Source organism: Alligator mississippiensis, chromosome 4 (genome assembly GCF_030867095.1).
Source record: "Alligator mississippiensis isolate rAllMis1 chromosome 4, rAllMis1, whole genome shotgun sequence".
NCBI lineage: Eukaryota > Metazoa > Chordata > Crocodylia > Alligatoridae > Alligator > Alligator mississippiensis.
The window spans coordinates 99,091,483-99,108,145 of record NC_081827.1 but is presented as its reverse complement, the minus strand read 5'-3'; the positions used below and the strand labels follow the sequence as shown (position 1 = coordinate 99,108,145).

The following is a 16,663-nucleotide window of genomic DNA, read 5'->3' as shown; positions in this document are numbered from 1 at the left end:
TTTCTATGGGAGGCAAAAGAAAGAAGAGTTTCTTTGGTGGTATCTTTTATTTGACTAAAAGCAATACAACTGGGAAGAAATTAGATGAGCTTTCCAGCTTGGAGGCAACAGGACATATGTCAGTGTAAACTTGTTTTAATGGAGTAGAACCCACAACAGCATATTTCACCCAGCCATTCATAAACAAAAAAGTGGAGAGGATTTTTTTTTTTTTTTTTTTTAAATTATTGGCTTTATTGGTCTAAAAGCGCACAGGCCACAGAGCAGGGCAAGGCCCTTCCAGGCATTAGGCTGTCTCTTCTTTAGCAATCCGATCTTTTTTAAGTGGTCCCTGCAAAAAACACAAAACAAACAAAAACAAACAAACAAAGTGATACAAGCAATTACAGTACAGGTCTAACTAGCAGATTTAGCCTCCCACCCCACCAACAGAGCAACACCGCCTCCCAGAGCAGTGTACTAAGAGACTATGATTTTCTTGTGTTTTGAAGGAAGATAGTACACTCAAGCCTCTCAGGTGCAACTCTTGGCTTTAAATGCTTGGTTGGGATTTGGAAAAAAAAAAAAAAAAAAAAAAAAAAGGACAGCTGACAAACCTATGTTGTCATGTGGTAGAATAGTACAGTAGCAATTAAATACCTGGAGTCTGATGCCACCTAGTGGAAGACCTAAACACATTCTGATCAAGTATTAATCAGTTAATAGCTTTTTCCTCATGGAGAGCAGCTTAAGTGTAAAAGGACAGGAATAAGAAATAGATTTCTTCTGCACATTAGTAGAGCATTCAGGAGGGGACCAGAAACCGGCCATTTCTCACCACCAAGGAACTAGACTTTTCATATCCTGGGAGGGAAGATGATGTTCTCAGAAGGAAGGCAGCATGGCATGTTTCCTCATGGATGTCAGACACTATATACAGTGCTTGTTCCATGGTCTTATCAATGAACAGTCCACACTAGGCAGGGGGAGCATTCCCTAAGCCTCACCAACTATAGGCAGTAAGGACTATCTACTCAACATGAGTGCACAAGCTGCACACTGCTCTTTAACCCTTTGGAACCTCTTGGGAGACCAGTTCATCCTGTCACTGTTCATTTCATAAGACCCTTCAGAAGAAACCCAAGCACTGTCACGTATGGATACACATGCAATTGGCAGGTAACAGATGTAATGACAAAACCACAGTTATGCATCGAGCATACAATATTCTAAGCAAGGTTCTGTACCAGACAGCAATACACAAGGGATGCAACAGAGAACAAATAAGGCTGGCTCTATGATCACTTTGTCCTTACCATGAAGGCCTTCTTCTCCTCAGCAGTCTGGAAGCGGCCATGACCAAATTTGGAAGTTGTGTCAATAAACTTCAAGTCAATCTTCTCCAGGGCCCGACGTTTGGTCTGCACAAGTAGGGACTGTGGGAAAGATGCAAGGTTAGAGAAATGCGGCAGCCCAGTCATGAAGTCTGAAACCACATGCAAACCCCTATGTATTGTGTATGTATGATTTCTCTCAACTAAAATTTTCCACAGGAATCAGATACCTCCCTATAAACTATTACAAAAGAGCCTTGCCTCTCGGCTGCTTTCAGTTTGATACCTGGCTGGCATTTAATTAATATTGATCTGGGGTGGCAGGAGCATATCATTCAGCAAGAGGCAAAACAAAATTACTAGCAAGTAATTTCATGGGCCACAAGAGTTCCCAAACTTAATGAGGTTCTTCATAAGACACAGCCAACTAACCAGCCAGCTCATCTCATCGCCAGAGCCAAGTGCTCCATAAGGGGCACAATTCCTCAGACCAGTGATCTGTAGAGGAACAGTTTTAGGTAGTTGGTGTGCCCATTTTAGGCTGCAAATTGTCTCCAGGCTTTCTTCAGCTGGTTATGCAGCTCTTAAACCATGCTCAAACAAGAAAAGGTTATTGTGGTTCCCTGTTCTATCCACAAACTACAAAATTTTGACTTGCTCCTGCTGGAGAGCTCTTCACGGTCTGTATCACTGCTCACCTTACGCAGGGTTAGGACCCTCTTCTTGGTCCCAACAACACAGCCTTTCAGCATGATGAAGTCATTGGTCACTTCTCCATAGTGGACAAAACCTCCCTAAATAAAAAAAAGAGAAGGTCTATCAGCACACTGTAATGCAGCAAACTGAACTAAAGGGCACCCCTGATATTGGTCTAGGCCGACTCTTGTTGGCTATTTTTTTCCAGCATCCAATGTCCAAGACAGACGTGTCACCCCTCAAAAAACAAACAAACAAACAAAAAACACCAAAAAAAACCACCCAGGAAGACAGGCCTCAAGACAGGTCTTCGGTAAAAAAATCCAGGGCTACACATGGCATGCAATGCTGCATGCATCAATAGTATTATTTATTGAAGTACCTAAGCCGTTCCATTAAAACGGCTTAGGTACTTCAATGCCTATCTAACTAATCATTAAGCTGCATTTAGCTTATAAGATCACACCGTATTGTGTTCGCATCCCAATCTAACAGTTGGGAAAACTCACCAGAGGGTTAATGCTCTTGTCAGACAGATCATAATCAGTTGATGCATTGTTTTTGATCAGCTTGCCATCCTTGATCTGGTAACCCTGGCCAATCTTGTAGATCTAAAATGACAGAAGGGAGAATTCCACTTGAAGGGAGCCGAGAGAGATAATGCTGGTGCTTCTCACATATACCCTAAAACTATGGCTCTTATAAAGCCACTGCAGGTTGAACTAGGATAGGGCATGCTATTGACCCAAAAGAAATCCCAAGTATTTATTTCCCAAGCAACATTAGGGCAAAATTTTCTTCCCTGCTTTACAGCATGCTGCACAAAACTATCAGTCTGGTCCCTTCTAGCACTGTGTCCCCAGCAGCACAGGACCATCCAGCACCTGCAAATACAAGCTGCTGGCCCAGGAATACACCCAGGCTAAAGAGCCAGAGCAAGATCCTGTGCAGTAAGCCCAACCTGCCACTGCAGCAACAGGACTATTCTCGAAGGCACCTCAAATGCTCAGTTAGAGACTCTTACCTTCTTATTGATTTCAGTACGGTGGTGGTATCCCTTCTGGCCAGCTCGGGCCACGGAGAAAGCCACACGAGCAGGATGCCAAGCGCCAATACAGGCTACCTTGCGCAGACCTCTGTGAGTCTTGCGGGGCAGTTTTTTGGTGTGCCAACGGCTAGTAACACCTGGAAGAAGTCAACAGTGTCAGGGCCCTCTTGACTACTGATACAGCTCTGCATTGTATTCTGCCCATTATAGAGTATTTGTAATTAACCTGGATACCAGACCATCCACATCCTTTAGATCTGTTCAAGAACTGTATGTTCAAATAACCCCAGGTCAGGATTTCAGGGGTTCGACACATGCTGAAGACCCACCAAGAGTTAACCAACTTCCCCAAGCATCTACACAGGCACTGTTCTCAGAAGGAAGGCAGCATGGAATGAATCCTCATAGGTATCAGACGCTGTGGCCAGCGTGTATTCCATGACCTCATCACAGAACAAGTGACAGCAACACTGACAATGAGACGCCTTGCTGGCCCCTGTGCATACATGGAGAGACCGAGAGCCCACACTGAACTACAGTCTTCTCTTTACTACACTCCGGATTCTGGTAACATCCAAGAGACAGCTATTCAATTTACCTTTGTACCCTTTGCCCTTGGTGACACCAATGACATCTATCATCTCATCTTGGCCAAAAACAGTTGACACTGGCACCTGCTGTTCTAGCTTCTCTCGAGCCCAGTCCACTTTCTCAGCAACACTGCCACCATTCACTTGGATCTCCATTAGGTGAGACTTCTTCTGACGCAGGGGAAGCAAGCGCATCTGGAAGACAGATTGGGAGAGAATTTGAAACTCATCTCAGCACCTCTTCCCAAAGACAATATTAGCTTTCCTGTAACCAAGACAAAAGCACTGCATCATCTGTTTGCCTTAGAGGACCGTTTCCCAAGTCTGACCCTCTGGCATGAAAACAAATGCAAAGGAATGCAACAGTATCAAGCGCTTCCCACTGTCCTTAGACTGTAGTCAAACTACTATTCCAATCAGTCACAATCTTTATGCTCTTTTCTATCTGGGATAAAGGGTATGAAACATGCAAACAGGAGCTACATCTTCATCTTTGCTGTCCACAAAATACCAGCTCTGAAATATTTAGAGTTCTGCTGCAACAAGACATGTTCCATTTGCTGCCATGCAGGAAATCCAGTTACAGTTCCCAGGCATGTAGGGGTCCGGTTAAGTGCTCCAATAGAGCAGAGCGCTTCACAATCCAGTGACCCTGCTCTGGATGATTACCCACAGCATTTAATGGGCTCTGAAGGGAAGCGTTACATTTGTATAGTTGGCTGTAATGGCCATTCAATTTGACAGATTTCCCAGGAGGACTAGAGAATGTAATGGCCAGAATACAAAGAAATCCACTACTATTTATATATTTTCAAGTGTGATTACAAGAACCCAGAAGTGGTAACCAAGACAGGCTAAAGCCTCAACTTTCCAATCCTAACTCTCATATACAAACCCTAAGCAGTCCAAATTCAGTTCCCGTACCTGTGTAAGCAGTGAATCTGTGTGTCTGTACAGGTGTGGAGGGACAAATATAATAGTGAGCAACAGACTAGGAAGGGGGAATCCAAGGAAAACTGAGCGCACTATGTGATCACAGTGCCCATAGGTCCCCTCCATATCTCTGTGCGTGCACATGCTCTAGGGAGCAGACTTGTCCACTCACCTGTGTGTGAGCTATGACCCGGATAACCTGGCAGTATTTCTTCATGCTACTGAAATCTCTCTCCAGCTGCTTTTTGCCCTCCTCATCCTGCCACTTCTTACAATACTTGGTGAAGGCCTTCTTCTTGGACTTGTGCCTTCAGGAGCAGAGCAGAAACAGGGTTTGGTCCAGCCCTTCATCAATCCCCCCATGGAAGAAGGGCGAGCGGAAGGAACTGCCACCCAAGTTGGTTTCGGCTCATTGCCAGCATCTAAGGAATCTTTTCCACTGGCAAGCGGAGCCTGGAGCTCATCAGACAGAGGCAGGGTTGCCAGAACTGAGTGGAGCTGCCATGAATTAATCCAAAGCATGTTAATATGGACAAAACAGAATATTTACAAAATACTGTAAAGTTATAATGGTCACTTTTCAGCTGATAAAAACAATCCTCCCCCAACTCTTTTAAACGCTCTAGCCTGGCTTCATTCTTGGCAATCTATCACCTCCAACCCTAAATTCTGTCTCATTGTAAGAAGATACCACTGTAATACTCAAGAGATCATTAATGCATTCACCTGGCTGCCTTGTCTCAGCACACAAAGTTCAGTAATGTGATCCAGGAAAAAAAAAAAAACCTTCTTAAACTCACAGGTAAAGAACCTGGAAGACTTGCTGGAACCTTAAGTCACAGCATGCAAACTTGCTTAAACACAAGCCTGCAGCTCTTGCAAGAACAATCAGAAAAAAAAAAAAAAAAAAATCAGCCCCTTTCCCAAAAAGCCGGAACTACACTTAGGATTCAGGCTGACAATCAGCAACAAGTACATACCAGAGGCAATTTTCTTATGCCAGACAGTTGAGAAGAGATCACCACAGGTAGTCCATTCACACCTGCTTACCAGGGCATTTCCCTTTCCAAACCTTACTATGAACAGCATAACACATTACCTACAACTATACCAGAGCAGTCAACATTTTACTACAGATGAAACTAAACCTTCAGCTCAGAATCTGATGTGGAAGTCATAAAGTGAACCACAAAGTCAGACCAATGAAGCTACAGTGCCCTAACACTCCTCCTACAAGTTCAGAAGTGAGAGCGGGCTCCACAAGTCTGATGAAGTGTACACCTCCTTGATTCTTACCAGTTCCTGTAGAAGCGACGCTTGCACTCATCACTGATATGCTCAGCAAAGATGGTCTTGAAGGTACGGAGGCCACGAGGAGTCTCCACATAGCCCACGATGCCCACAATTACCATGGGAGGAGTCTCTACTACAGTGACTGCTTCTACCACTTCCTTCTTGTTCACCTCTGTGGGAGACAGATGCAGCGTGTCAGTTAGCACCCAAAACAGATAAAAGCCTCTTGTGAAACACTTGCCCACACATCATCCAGGGACCCCAAGAAGGTCCTCATCATAAAGCCACAGTCAGCACGCATCCAAAAGGGAAGGGCACTTGCTTAACCCATGTACAAATGCCAGACGTATAACCTGTGCACAGATGCTCCACAGAAAACCAGGGCTGACCTAATGACTGAGTGTGAAAGACAAGCTAAATGAACCTGGCAATAACCAATAACAGAGCTACATTCAGGACTCGACATTCAGCAAAAAAATCACCAGGAGCGATTTTTTTTTTTATGTCCGCCCGTCGAGAAGAGATCATCATACGCAGCCTGTTATGGCACAGTCCATTAATAGCAGACTCCTCTTAAAGTCACTGCACATTCCAGGGACAGCAGTTACCAAAGAACAGGGAATTTTCATCAGCTGGGCACCTGCCAGTGAGAGCTGGCTTTTGTAGCTAGCCACAAAAGAGTCAATGAGTCCATGCTAAGGACAGCAAGGGACTACAAGTCAGGCTGGGACTTATCCCTAAAAACACCCGAGGAACCAAATTTCAATCCCTCACTTCAGTAGAGAATGGAAACCTGTAAAACAGCCTCTTAGGCCAGAGAACTACATACTGGATCCAGGCCTGTCAACTTCCCGGACAATGTGGGTCATGCCAGCCTTGTAGCCAAGAAATGCAGTGAGGTGGACAGGCTTGTTGGGGTCATCCTTGGGAAAGCTCTTCACTTTGCCCCGATGTCTACGGCTGCGCTTGCGTGGCAGGAAGCCCAGAGATCCATGTCTGGGAGCTGAGAACTTGCGGTGGGACTAGGGGGTGAAAAGAAGAGACATTTATAATACCCATTTTCTTTGACTGTCTAATATGGGCTTAACTGCATGTCATGCAATCTCCCTTGCTGCCTTTTAGGCAGCTACTGCACTAATACCAAGGGTGCTCCTTTCACAAAGTTCCTTTCCTTAACAGACGATCAGGACTCACAGTAGAGATGATATATTTTATTAGACCAACAAAATTTTTGCAAAAAAAACTCTCTTTAATTGCGCATTTTTGGGCACAAAAAAATCTTGCAATTAAAAGAATTTATTAGACGAACAAGATTTTTTGCAAAAGATGGTATCTCTCTACTACAAGTCCCGATTGCCTTTTCCTCTAGACCAATACAGCTATAACCTGGATATCTTTCCTTAACAGCAACTGTGGAGATCTGAAGCATATCCCTGGTGAAAACTTCCCTTGTGTGCCTAGATATAGACACACAGACCTCTTGTAATGATTCCCACTGATCAATGTAGTTCTCTGAAAAAACAGAAGCAACCACTAACAACAGAAGCTACATTTAAATTTTGTCTCAAACATTTTGTGGCAAAGTGGGACTGATTTGCAAAAAGGCTTTTCCCCCTGCTTGGCAGCTTAGTGCATGCACCCCAACAGCCAGGAGTAAAGTTGGGTTACAGAGAATTACTGCTACCAAAAACCGGAGGCCTGTGACCCAGCCATGCTGGTATTCACATTGCACAATAAGCAGTTCTAGGTGTTTGAAGGGAGGTACATGATGAGCTATTACACACTTTCCTAGTCCACAGCCATCTACCTAACGTAACTGAAGTTCCCCAACCTTCCCAAGTCATCTCATCCCCTTAAATTTGATACGCTTCTGAGTTAAGCATCTCGGGGTCACAAATGATGCAGATCACATTAGACCTGCAACTGTTTACAGGGTTCTAACCTCCTGCTTTTAAAGGCTGAGTCACCCCTAGGTTTTTATGACTCAAAAGAAACGCTCTGCAGGGTCACACCCTGCTTACATCCATGAGACCCCCAACCCTGCAACCTGGGCATCTGAAACACTGCCACAGGCATAACCACCACGATCCTTACAACCGGGTGCACTTCAGCCACTCTCCCACTTTGCACAGAGGGAAAAAAACTGCAACAGTCAGCTGGGCAGAGGGAACAAAAAAACCCTAAAAAACATTCAGCAGCCGCACCTTGTTGCAGCAAGGCAGGTTCAGGTTAGATGTTAGGAAGTCCTCATGTCTAATATCCTAATATCCAAGTTCTTAGATGCTAAGAAGCCCGTGGACTTGACCTGGGCTGTGGCAGGGACTAGCCCCGCCGCGCTCTGCACAAGGAAACGCGGTAGCAAGGTAGGCCGCACCAGCCCTCCCCGCCCCCCGCTGCCACCACTGCCTCGCGCAGCCACCCCCACCCCACGTCGCGCCCGGCCCCGCTCCCCCAAATATCCCCGACGTCGCCTCCCCAGGGCCCCCGGCGCGGAAGCAGGGCGGCAGGGATGCGGATGGAGGCGATGACTAAACGATGACAAAATGCGGCCCCACTCATACCCACCATCTTGTCTCGGGGCTGACTTGGAAGGGCCGAAACAGGCCGCGCATGCGCTTTTTATCAGCAGCCCGCCCTCTCTGAAACACGTCACGCGCGTGATCCTGCTGTGCACATGCGCATGAGCTCGGGCTCTCCCTCAAAGCTTCGCGAGGATAGAAAGGCTGCGTGTGGGTGGTATGAGTCGCGGGCAGGGTCAAATTTTCTGAGAAGGCGAAGTGGGCCGAGCGATGGGCGTTTCCCAGGGGGAGGGGGCGTTCTTCCTGTTCATCCGGCCCACGAGGCTTTGTGACGTCATGGCTGCCGGGCTTGTCGCGCGCGCACAGCTCTGCTCAGGGGCGCCGGGTTTCCTGTTCCATAAAAGAGGATACGGTGGGGGTGCGTCTCTCTCCCAACCCGGTAGTTCCAGCTCATGCTGGCAATGGCAGAGCGAGTCCCACCTCAGCGCGGGCTGGAACAAGGAGGGGAGGCCTGTGGCATGCCTCCCTTCCCTGCCCTGGGCTGGGGCTCCCAGCCAGCTTGGCCCCGCAACTCCCTACCACCCCCGAAGGCTCCCCCTTCTCCCACCCCTCCCCCCCACCCTGCCTCAGGCTAGGGGCCCTGGGCAGTCCCCAAGCCCTGGACAGTCCAGTGCCCACCTTCCCAGAGACTGACCTGTATCCAGCTGCCAGAGCTGCTCCCACTACTCTGCCTGGCTGCGCACTGGTCATGTGCATTTGCATGTGTGCGCGCACAGACATGGGGTGCCCCCTGCTTCTATTCACCACAAGCAGCACTGGGTTTTCTGCAGGAATCGGAAAACTCGGATCCCCAATATGCTCACCACGAGGCAAGCCAGCAGATTACGTTCTTCTACCTACCAGCATCCATGTTGAAAAAGGACTAGCAGAGGCACTAATGGACACTTGTTCGTATTTCAAAGGACCATCCGGAGGTCAGAGGGCCCAAAAAGAGGACATATCTGGGCAAACCCAGAAATATGGTAACCCTAGTGCTGCGGGAGGGGCCCTGGGGCTCCCCCTATACAGCCATTCACCACCACCTGCCCTCCTGTTCTCTCTGTTCACCTGCCTCCAGCCACTGGAGGTGGCAGTCCCAGGAGCTTGGCTGCCTTCCCCAGCATACCCACACACAAAACATGGGGCCTGTAGGACCTATAAGGCAGGGTTCAAGCCCCTCGATGCGTACCTGAGCCGAAACCTGGTCATCATCATTCAGAAGTGTGACAAAGCAGGGGTGTCAACAGCCCCCAGTGCTACCTGTGCGGGCCGAGCCCCAATCCCACCTTTGTCGCCATGTACGGCGGTGATTCCGATCCCATTCTTGTTGCCATGTGCAAGCCGGGGGCGAGTCGGGCCCGTCTTTGTCGCACGCGGGCTGTGGCCGGCAGCCCGGGCACACAGGGCTGGAGAGAACTGCGGAGCGGTTCGGCACGCGCAAGTTAGAATTAGTTACGGAGGCGTAATGGTTGATTTAAAAGATTGTTTACTTACACCCAAAGATGGTATTGGTGTAGGCTGGACAGGTTTCCAGGCACAGCTCCCGCTTAGATCCTCACTAGAGGAACACGACAAATTCAATTGCTCCCACGGAGTTGTTCAGGCTCCGCGGGTCCGGTTCTGTTGGGTTCGAAAAGCTTCCCCGGAGTTACTCAGGCTCCGCGGGTCCGAAGTTACAGGAAAGGGATACGTCTGGGATTGCGATCGGCAACGGGGAGAGGCTAGAATCGAAAGCTCCGTAGGTTCGGTTCTATTGCCTCTATTGCCTGCTTAGGGGAGGCGCGTTGGGTCCGCGAGGGTCCGCAGCGCTTTGAGATCTTCACACGGAATCTCTCTCGTCCTCCCTCCTCCAGCTTGGGCGGAAACTACCCAAGCCTTTTGTACGGCTAGCAAGCCAATCGCTAGCTGCCACGTGTGCCTCCATTAGGAATGGGCCAATAATGTGGCGCGAATCCGAATACAAATGGTAGGAGCTCCTTTGCAGCGTATATCACTATGATGCAAAAGAAATGCACCCTGCAAAGAAGCTGTAATTTGGCGGGAAATCCCCTGTTGCACCAGAGTTCTCTCTTGCAGCAGAGAACTCTACCATGCAAAGAAAGCGACAAATAGCGGGAAATAATTTAGTGGTGCCGAAGCGCGCACACAAACAAAAATCACAACTTTGGGTTGTGACACTACCCTGGGTCTCGGTGTGGACCCATGCGCCATCTGTAACCTTCTGGGCTAGCCCCATGTGCAGGATCCAGGATCCGTGCTGTACATGGCGCCCACTTCAGGCAGCCCAGGATGTGCACTGCACATAGTGCCTACCCCAGGTGGCCTGGGGCAGGTGCCACCTGCAGTCTAAGTCTCAGACCAGCCTTGAGCGGGCACGATGTGCAGCACAATTCCAGAGTGGCCAGAGTGTCTGTTGCAAGTTCTGGATCCAGTGTGGGCAGGGCCTGCTCCAACCTGTGGACCAGCCCTGCAACACATCTGACACCCTGGCTGGAGGCAGTAGGCATCTGTCTGTCCCATGAGACAATGGAATTACGCAGCTATGATTGTGGCCATAGAGCCCAATTCTTGAGAGAGAGTCCCTTCCACACTTATCACGTGTGACGTTTGTGTTGAACAACCCTGAATGTGATACAGGATTCCTTCTGAGGTTTCTTTTCCTCTGCACACGGGCCTTTTCTTTCCTCAAAAGCCTTCATTCCATGCTTAACACACTGATTCCAAGCTCTTTGACCCTCAGTAATCTTCTCCCAGTTGTTTGGCTTGATGTTTGTTGCCTTCAAATTTTCTTGTAAATGTCTTTAAAACAGAGAAAAGGATGCCTGCATGATCTTCCTGTAAAGAGTGCTCCATAAGAGAGATCCTTGGGTATACAGCCATCTTCCATTTTCCGCAAAAGACTAAGCCATTGAAGTTGATACTAAGAAGAGTTGCTTGGAATTTTGGCACACAGGACCAGATGAGTTTAACATCCCTGCTGTAAGGCCTTCCTTTTTGGGCAGGCATTTGCCAAACAAAGCTAGACAGAGGTGATGTTTAGGGTCAGGAGTGCCTCTGTTTTATCTTGTTTACTTTGACTCCATACACTTTTCTTTTTTCCTAAGTTTGCACAACATGCAGACCTCACATTGCCTATGTTGGGGAGTCCTGAATGCCCGTCACTCCTTTTTGCTGTGCTTGGTATGTCATTACATTCCTCTTCACAGATCCTTTGATCCCAGAAGCACTTCAGTTTGGATCAAGATGATTAGCACATGAGAGAAGGCAGATTTTGAGGGACAGTTTCAAAGGAGTTGAGATGCACAGGCCAATGATGATCACACCCAATACTAATAAAGTGAACCCAGAAAAGAACAATGGTCACAGGTCATGACAGCTTCCCTGCTCCCTACTCAGTTGGCCAAGAGCTCCTTATCTCTGGAAAATGGGCAGGAACACAGAAATTTGAATCTGAAGTGTATAAAACTCTTCTGCACAAAGGCATAGGTGTGGGAGTTTGGAACTTTCCTTGACCATAGGGACTGATTTTGAGTCCTCACCACCTGGTAGTGAATATGTCTGTGTATTCTCTGCTGTGCGTAGCTGCTCTTGGCAATGTTGCCTGATTAATAATATCCCAATAAACTGGTGTGTAGTTTGGAGGCTTTGGCTTCTCTTATATTTCTCCAGATAAAATAAAGGCCCCCAGAGTCATCCTGAGTGTAACACATACAACCCACCAGGGTAATTCTGATGGCCTACCATTATTCTTTAGCAAACCACTTCACTAAATGGAAAAGGATTTTAAAAACAAAAGTTTACTGTCCTCCCTGTCCTGTGGTTCGTTAGTCTGTGTGTGTGTCTATGTCTGCAATCCAGCTTTCCCTTGTCAAGGGCTTACATCCTGTCAGAAGGGATCCTACTAGTGGCAGCCCCTCCACTGGAGAATGTACTGTACCAAAAGTGGCCCTCAGTAAAATCCCCACTGCATTTGCCCCTTCACTTACATATACCACTAGTCTCTTAGACACAGCTGGATCCTATGTTTTCAAGCCCCTGGGATACCCCAAGCATGACCCATCAATCCACCTCTTGCTGATGCAATTGTCTATGGTATCATCACCCAGTCATATGAGGGGAGTATCCCTAACCAAATGTAGGGGCCAGATGTCAGGGCAGGATATGACTTCTTGAGATGAGCTCAGCTTTACATCGGAGGGGCTGGAGTTTGAGAACAGTAAAGAGCAGAGACAAGGAGGCTGGGTCCCCATGCGCCAACAAGGGAGAAGACTACAAGACAGACAGCAGAATGAGCTGGGAGCTAACTCAAGTCCACCTGGTGCTACTCTACTTCTTGACATCCATCCTTATGAACATCTACAAGCCACTGATCCGCCCCCTCACTGTGATCACACACCTAGCCTCTCAGTGGGTCATCACCCACATAACTGGGCTCTTCATCCTGTGGCGCTATAGTCTGGAAGTGGGGGTTGCTTTATTCTTCATTCTGTGCAAGAAGCTCTGGGCTGAGATGCTAGCAAGCAAAGCCCTGTGGCAGTTCCTGGCAACAGTCAAAGACTTTTGTCTTTACTTAATCATTGCCCTGCTGCATTGTGCTAGAGGATGCACCATGCAGATGATGCAGCAGCTAAAGCAAGAAGCTTGGGCATTCCTGTCATCCATGAGGCAGTGGGTCTACCATTGGCTGGTTGCCTTTTACCAGGAGAACAAAAAGGCCTGGAAGACTGTGGTGTGGAGAGCCATGAGGCAGGCAGGCTTCTCACTCTTCTTTGGATTGCTCGATGGGATGTTGGAGGTCCTCCGCATGTCAGTGCTGCTGATGGAGTATGGAATCACCCACATCTTCTATCGTGGGAGGTCCATGTGGTATCCTGCCTCTGAGGATAATACCTTAGATGCCATCACTTCTGTCCTCCCCACTACTCAGGTCCCCTTGAGCAATCGCTTCAAGGGCCCTGCAACCTCAGTCTTCAAAGATGTCCACTTCCCCACTGACATGCTAAGGTTTATGGTGGTCAGTGAAAATAAAAGTAAGGGTCCAGGCAGGTATGGATTGGAGGCCACAGGACTCACTCTACATGAAAGATTCCAAAGCTGCATGAGAATAAGGAAGTCATTTTCTGTGTTATCTAGAAGCACTGCAGTGAGGCAGGCCAAGATGGCCTGCACAGTCTTCATTGTGCTCTACCTCTCTGCATTCTCCATTATTGTCAGTGAATAAAATAGGGGATGTGCAATGGCTTACCTGTTTTCAGCCTTTTATGTATAAAAGGCCTCCTTCCACTAACATTTGAGCCCTGATTTTGAGGGAGGAGCCTAATGGCATGAGGTAGGTGCTTGTAAGGTCCCAGTGATAATGGGTGGTTTAAACACAAGGTGTTCACTTCTGACGTCCTGATTTAGAGAATAAATAAGAATATGGTGGCCACACCTTCCTTTATGAATCCATCTACAAATTAAGCAAATGTAGAATGAGGGAAAGCAGGAAGAAGGTATAGTGTAGTGGGAAGCCAGAGAAAAGACACAAGGAAGAAGGTGAAATGGGAACTGCTGAGGTGGGGGAATACAGGGCAGAATGAGAGAGAGGCAGGAGAGCTGGGCTGATATTTGAAAATGGAGGAAGAACACAGAGAAAGTGCTGTCAGCTCTCTCTTGCTTAATGATGTGATTCTATCCTATGTGACAGCTGTCTGTCAATGTGTGCGTCGTGGTGAGGAGTAAAGAGTATTTTAAACCTCTGGAATGTCTAAAGTGTTTGGGCAAAGAAGGTCTGGGTGTTGGTTCTGCCTTCACAAGAGCTTCTTAGCCTCTTCCCATTTGAATGGGGTAATTAATAAGTGAAGACCTCCTCTAATTCTGTGTCTCTTATTCCTTGTCCTCTCCCTTTACGCTATGCTCTTTGTTACATGCTCTCTTGCTCTTCCTGCTGTCTCATCTAAGTGAAAGCCCCAGCTGGGGACACATGCTGTAGCAGAAGCATGGTGAGGCAGACACCTTTGGAAGCGCTAAGCAGTAGGGACCTAGTTTATCTTCTTTGCTGTCTCTTGAATTATGTTTGAACAATAAATATGCCCCTTAGAAAAGAGAAGGGAGGACTGGTCCTTGGGGAAAGTCCATTGACACGGACAGCTGGTGCATTCCCTGGCAGCTTACATGAGAATGGAGAAACTGAGGCAGAGCCAGAAACTGCTGCTGGAATTGAAGAAATTATATTACTGTGATTCTGCATGTGATGGGAAGCTTTATGCAATGTCATCTATAAGGTCATGACTCAAATTAAATTGTCTTGTGAGATTAAAAGGTGCAAACCCTGACAAATGAAAGCATTATTCCAAAGGCAGGAGCTTTCAGAAGTTGTTATAAAATTACAATGTGCTCCTGACATGATTTACCTATAGGGTTTGATATGGGGAACTGCTGCAGCTTGAAAGTATTCCATAAAACAGCTCAGATTAATTTGTTTCTCTTCCTTGATTATACTCATATTTTGTTTTCAAGAAACATCTTCACAGGACCAAATCCTGAATTCCGTATATAAGAAAAAATCTTAAACAAGTCAGCAAATCCTTTCTTAAATTAACTCTTCAAGCTGTGCAACCCTAAGCACTTAACATAATAAATCCTTTGTGAAGTTTTAAATCTAGGTCAGCTCTACACAAGCATGAGCACATCAAGAAATGTTATTTTGGAAATACTAACCACTTAAGAGTATGGAAATTGAACAATTAAGGGAAGGTAGTGTAGTATACCCACAAAACAGGCAGTCTCATAAAGAAATGTCTGTACATAATCCTTACCTTATATTTTCTAAAAGAACCTTAATTTTGACTGAATGTCCCTGTGTCATTTTCAGGCATTGCTAACTTAAAAAAAAAAGTCTGATTACTTCCTTCATACTTCCAGGATATATGAGACCTTTAGTGTTAGCATTAGTGTTAGATAAAACTATTTTTCTTTTGAAAAGTTAGGGGCATGCATGCAGGGACTCTCAAGGAAGTTGGTTTTAATACTTACCTACTGGAGGCGCTACCAAATGCCTCCAGCTTGATGGTAAATTGTAATCGCCTGGAACTCAAAAGCAGTTTGACTAATGTTCTTCATATTTTGCAGAGACACAGCACATAGGGCTCAGGTGCTGTAAAACAAACAAACAAACAACAAAAAAAATCCCCCTCATAGATTACTGAGAATTTGATATGATAAAATTGATCTAGTTTTTTTTTTTGATCCCCATTATTTTAGCATTTGAACATCTCTTACAATTTAAAAAGATGTAAATAATACCTCTCCCCTTTCCTGGAATTCCTGACCTGGAATTCAGTTAGGACCTTTGCGTGAGAAAGGTCAAAGGTCCTTTGGAGTCTCATAGTCCACAGGACAAGCATAGTTAAGGCATACCAGTTTCTATAGCTAAAGCTATAGAAGGGAGTGATGTGGCTACCATCACATCTGGCTGCCTTTGGTTCCCTGGCTCAAGTGGCTAAGTACCCTTGTACAGCTGTGTTGACTGAGAATGGCATTTGGCACAAGCCAGGAGCTGGATTTAGACACCTGCCTTTCTAGCATAGCAAGAGGCATTAAACAGTTTTCCACTATGACCACCACTACATAATACTGTTTTATAGCTATTAAACAGTAACAAAAAAATCATATGTGTTAAAATTATTCAGGGAAAGGGAATCTAAATATGATGTCAATCATAGAATCTATCTGCAGATTAATTATGGAAACTATTGTATCCAAAGGCATAACTATTAAGTTTTGAGCTCCCTGGCTCAGCATTTCTCAAACTTGGTAGGTTTATGCCCCACTCTTGTACTGCTCTACTGTATTCACCACCTCTGCTTGCTACCAGTTGCCCCATGCTGCCAAGTACCAATGATTTCCTTTGGCCGTGGCAATGAGCAGTGGGGTAATTTTGTGAAAAGAAAACTGATGGCTGCGCTACAGGCAAACAAGATTCTTTGGTTAGATGTGATATCTTTTATTAGACCATCTGAATAGTTGGAAACAAGTTCTTAGCAAGATTTTGGGTGCAATCACCCTTCCTCAACCATAGGAAGTCTCTGCTGTTCTGATGGCTGCACTACAGGATTTACATCCCCCCCCGGCTGTTGCTACATCAACAGTGTGGTGCCCCTACACCTAGGCTGCAGGGCCTGCCACAGCACAGCCTGCCCAAGGAGTCTTTATTCTGGTGCCCCCCTGTAAGTCAGTGTCTGAGGCTGATGC

The 16,663-nt window shown here is 46.6% G+C and overlaps 1 protein-coding gene and 3 non-coding genes across 4 annotated transcripts; all 4 read right to left on the bottom strand.

The window, feature by feature from the left end:
- Nucleotides 1-119: 119 nt before the first annotated feature.
- Nucleotides 120-8,529, bottom strand: RPL3 (ribosomal protein L3). The gene is made up of 10 exons (XM_006262362.4): nt 8,439-8,529; nt 6,703-6,895; nt 5,877-6,045; nt 4,753-4,888; nt 3,656-3,842; nt 3,034-3,194; nt 2,519-2,620; nt 2,012-2,107; nt 1,296-1,415; nt 120-331 (listed from the first exon to the last, which is right to left on the bottom strand). The coding sequence occupies exons 1-10, from the start codon at nt 8,439-8,441 to the stop codon at nt 287-289; spliced, it is 1,212 nt and encodes a 403-aa protein (XP_006262424.1). The 5' UTR covers nt 8,442-8,529; the 3' UTR covers nt 120-286.
- LOC132250449 (small nucleolar RNA U83B) lies at nt 858-950 on the bottom strand. The gene has a single exon (XR_009462189.1). It is a non-coding gene; the product is annotated as a small nucleolar RNA U83B (small nucleolar RNA).
- LOC132250448 (small nucleolar RNA U83B) lies at nt 3,424-3,516 on the bottom strand. The gene has a single exon (XR_009462188.1). It is a non-coding gene; the product is annotated as a small nucleolar RNA U83B (small nucleolar RNA).
- Nucleotides 4,889-4,937, bottom strand: LOC132250451 (small nucleolar RNA U82P). The gene has a single exon (XR_009462191.1). It is a non-coding gene; the product is annotated as a small nucleolar RNA U82P (small nucleolar RNA).
- Nucleotides 8,530-16,663: the final 8,134 nt, after the last annotated feature.

Bases quoted from the DNA above. Each gene is read 5' to 3' on its own strand.
- RPL3 (XM_006262362.4), bottom strand. The intron at 2,108-2,518 runs GTGAGTTTTCCC...TTTTTTATTTAG, and splicing joins ACAAGAGCATTAACCCTCTG to GGAGGTTTTGTCCACTATGG. The intron at 1,416-2,011 runs GTGAGCAGTGAT...TCTTTCCCACAG, and splicing joins GGGTCCTAACCCTGCGTAAG to TCCCTACTTGTGCAGACCAA.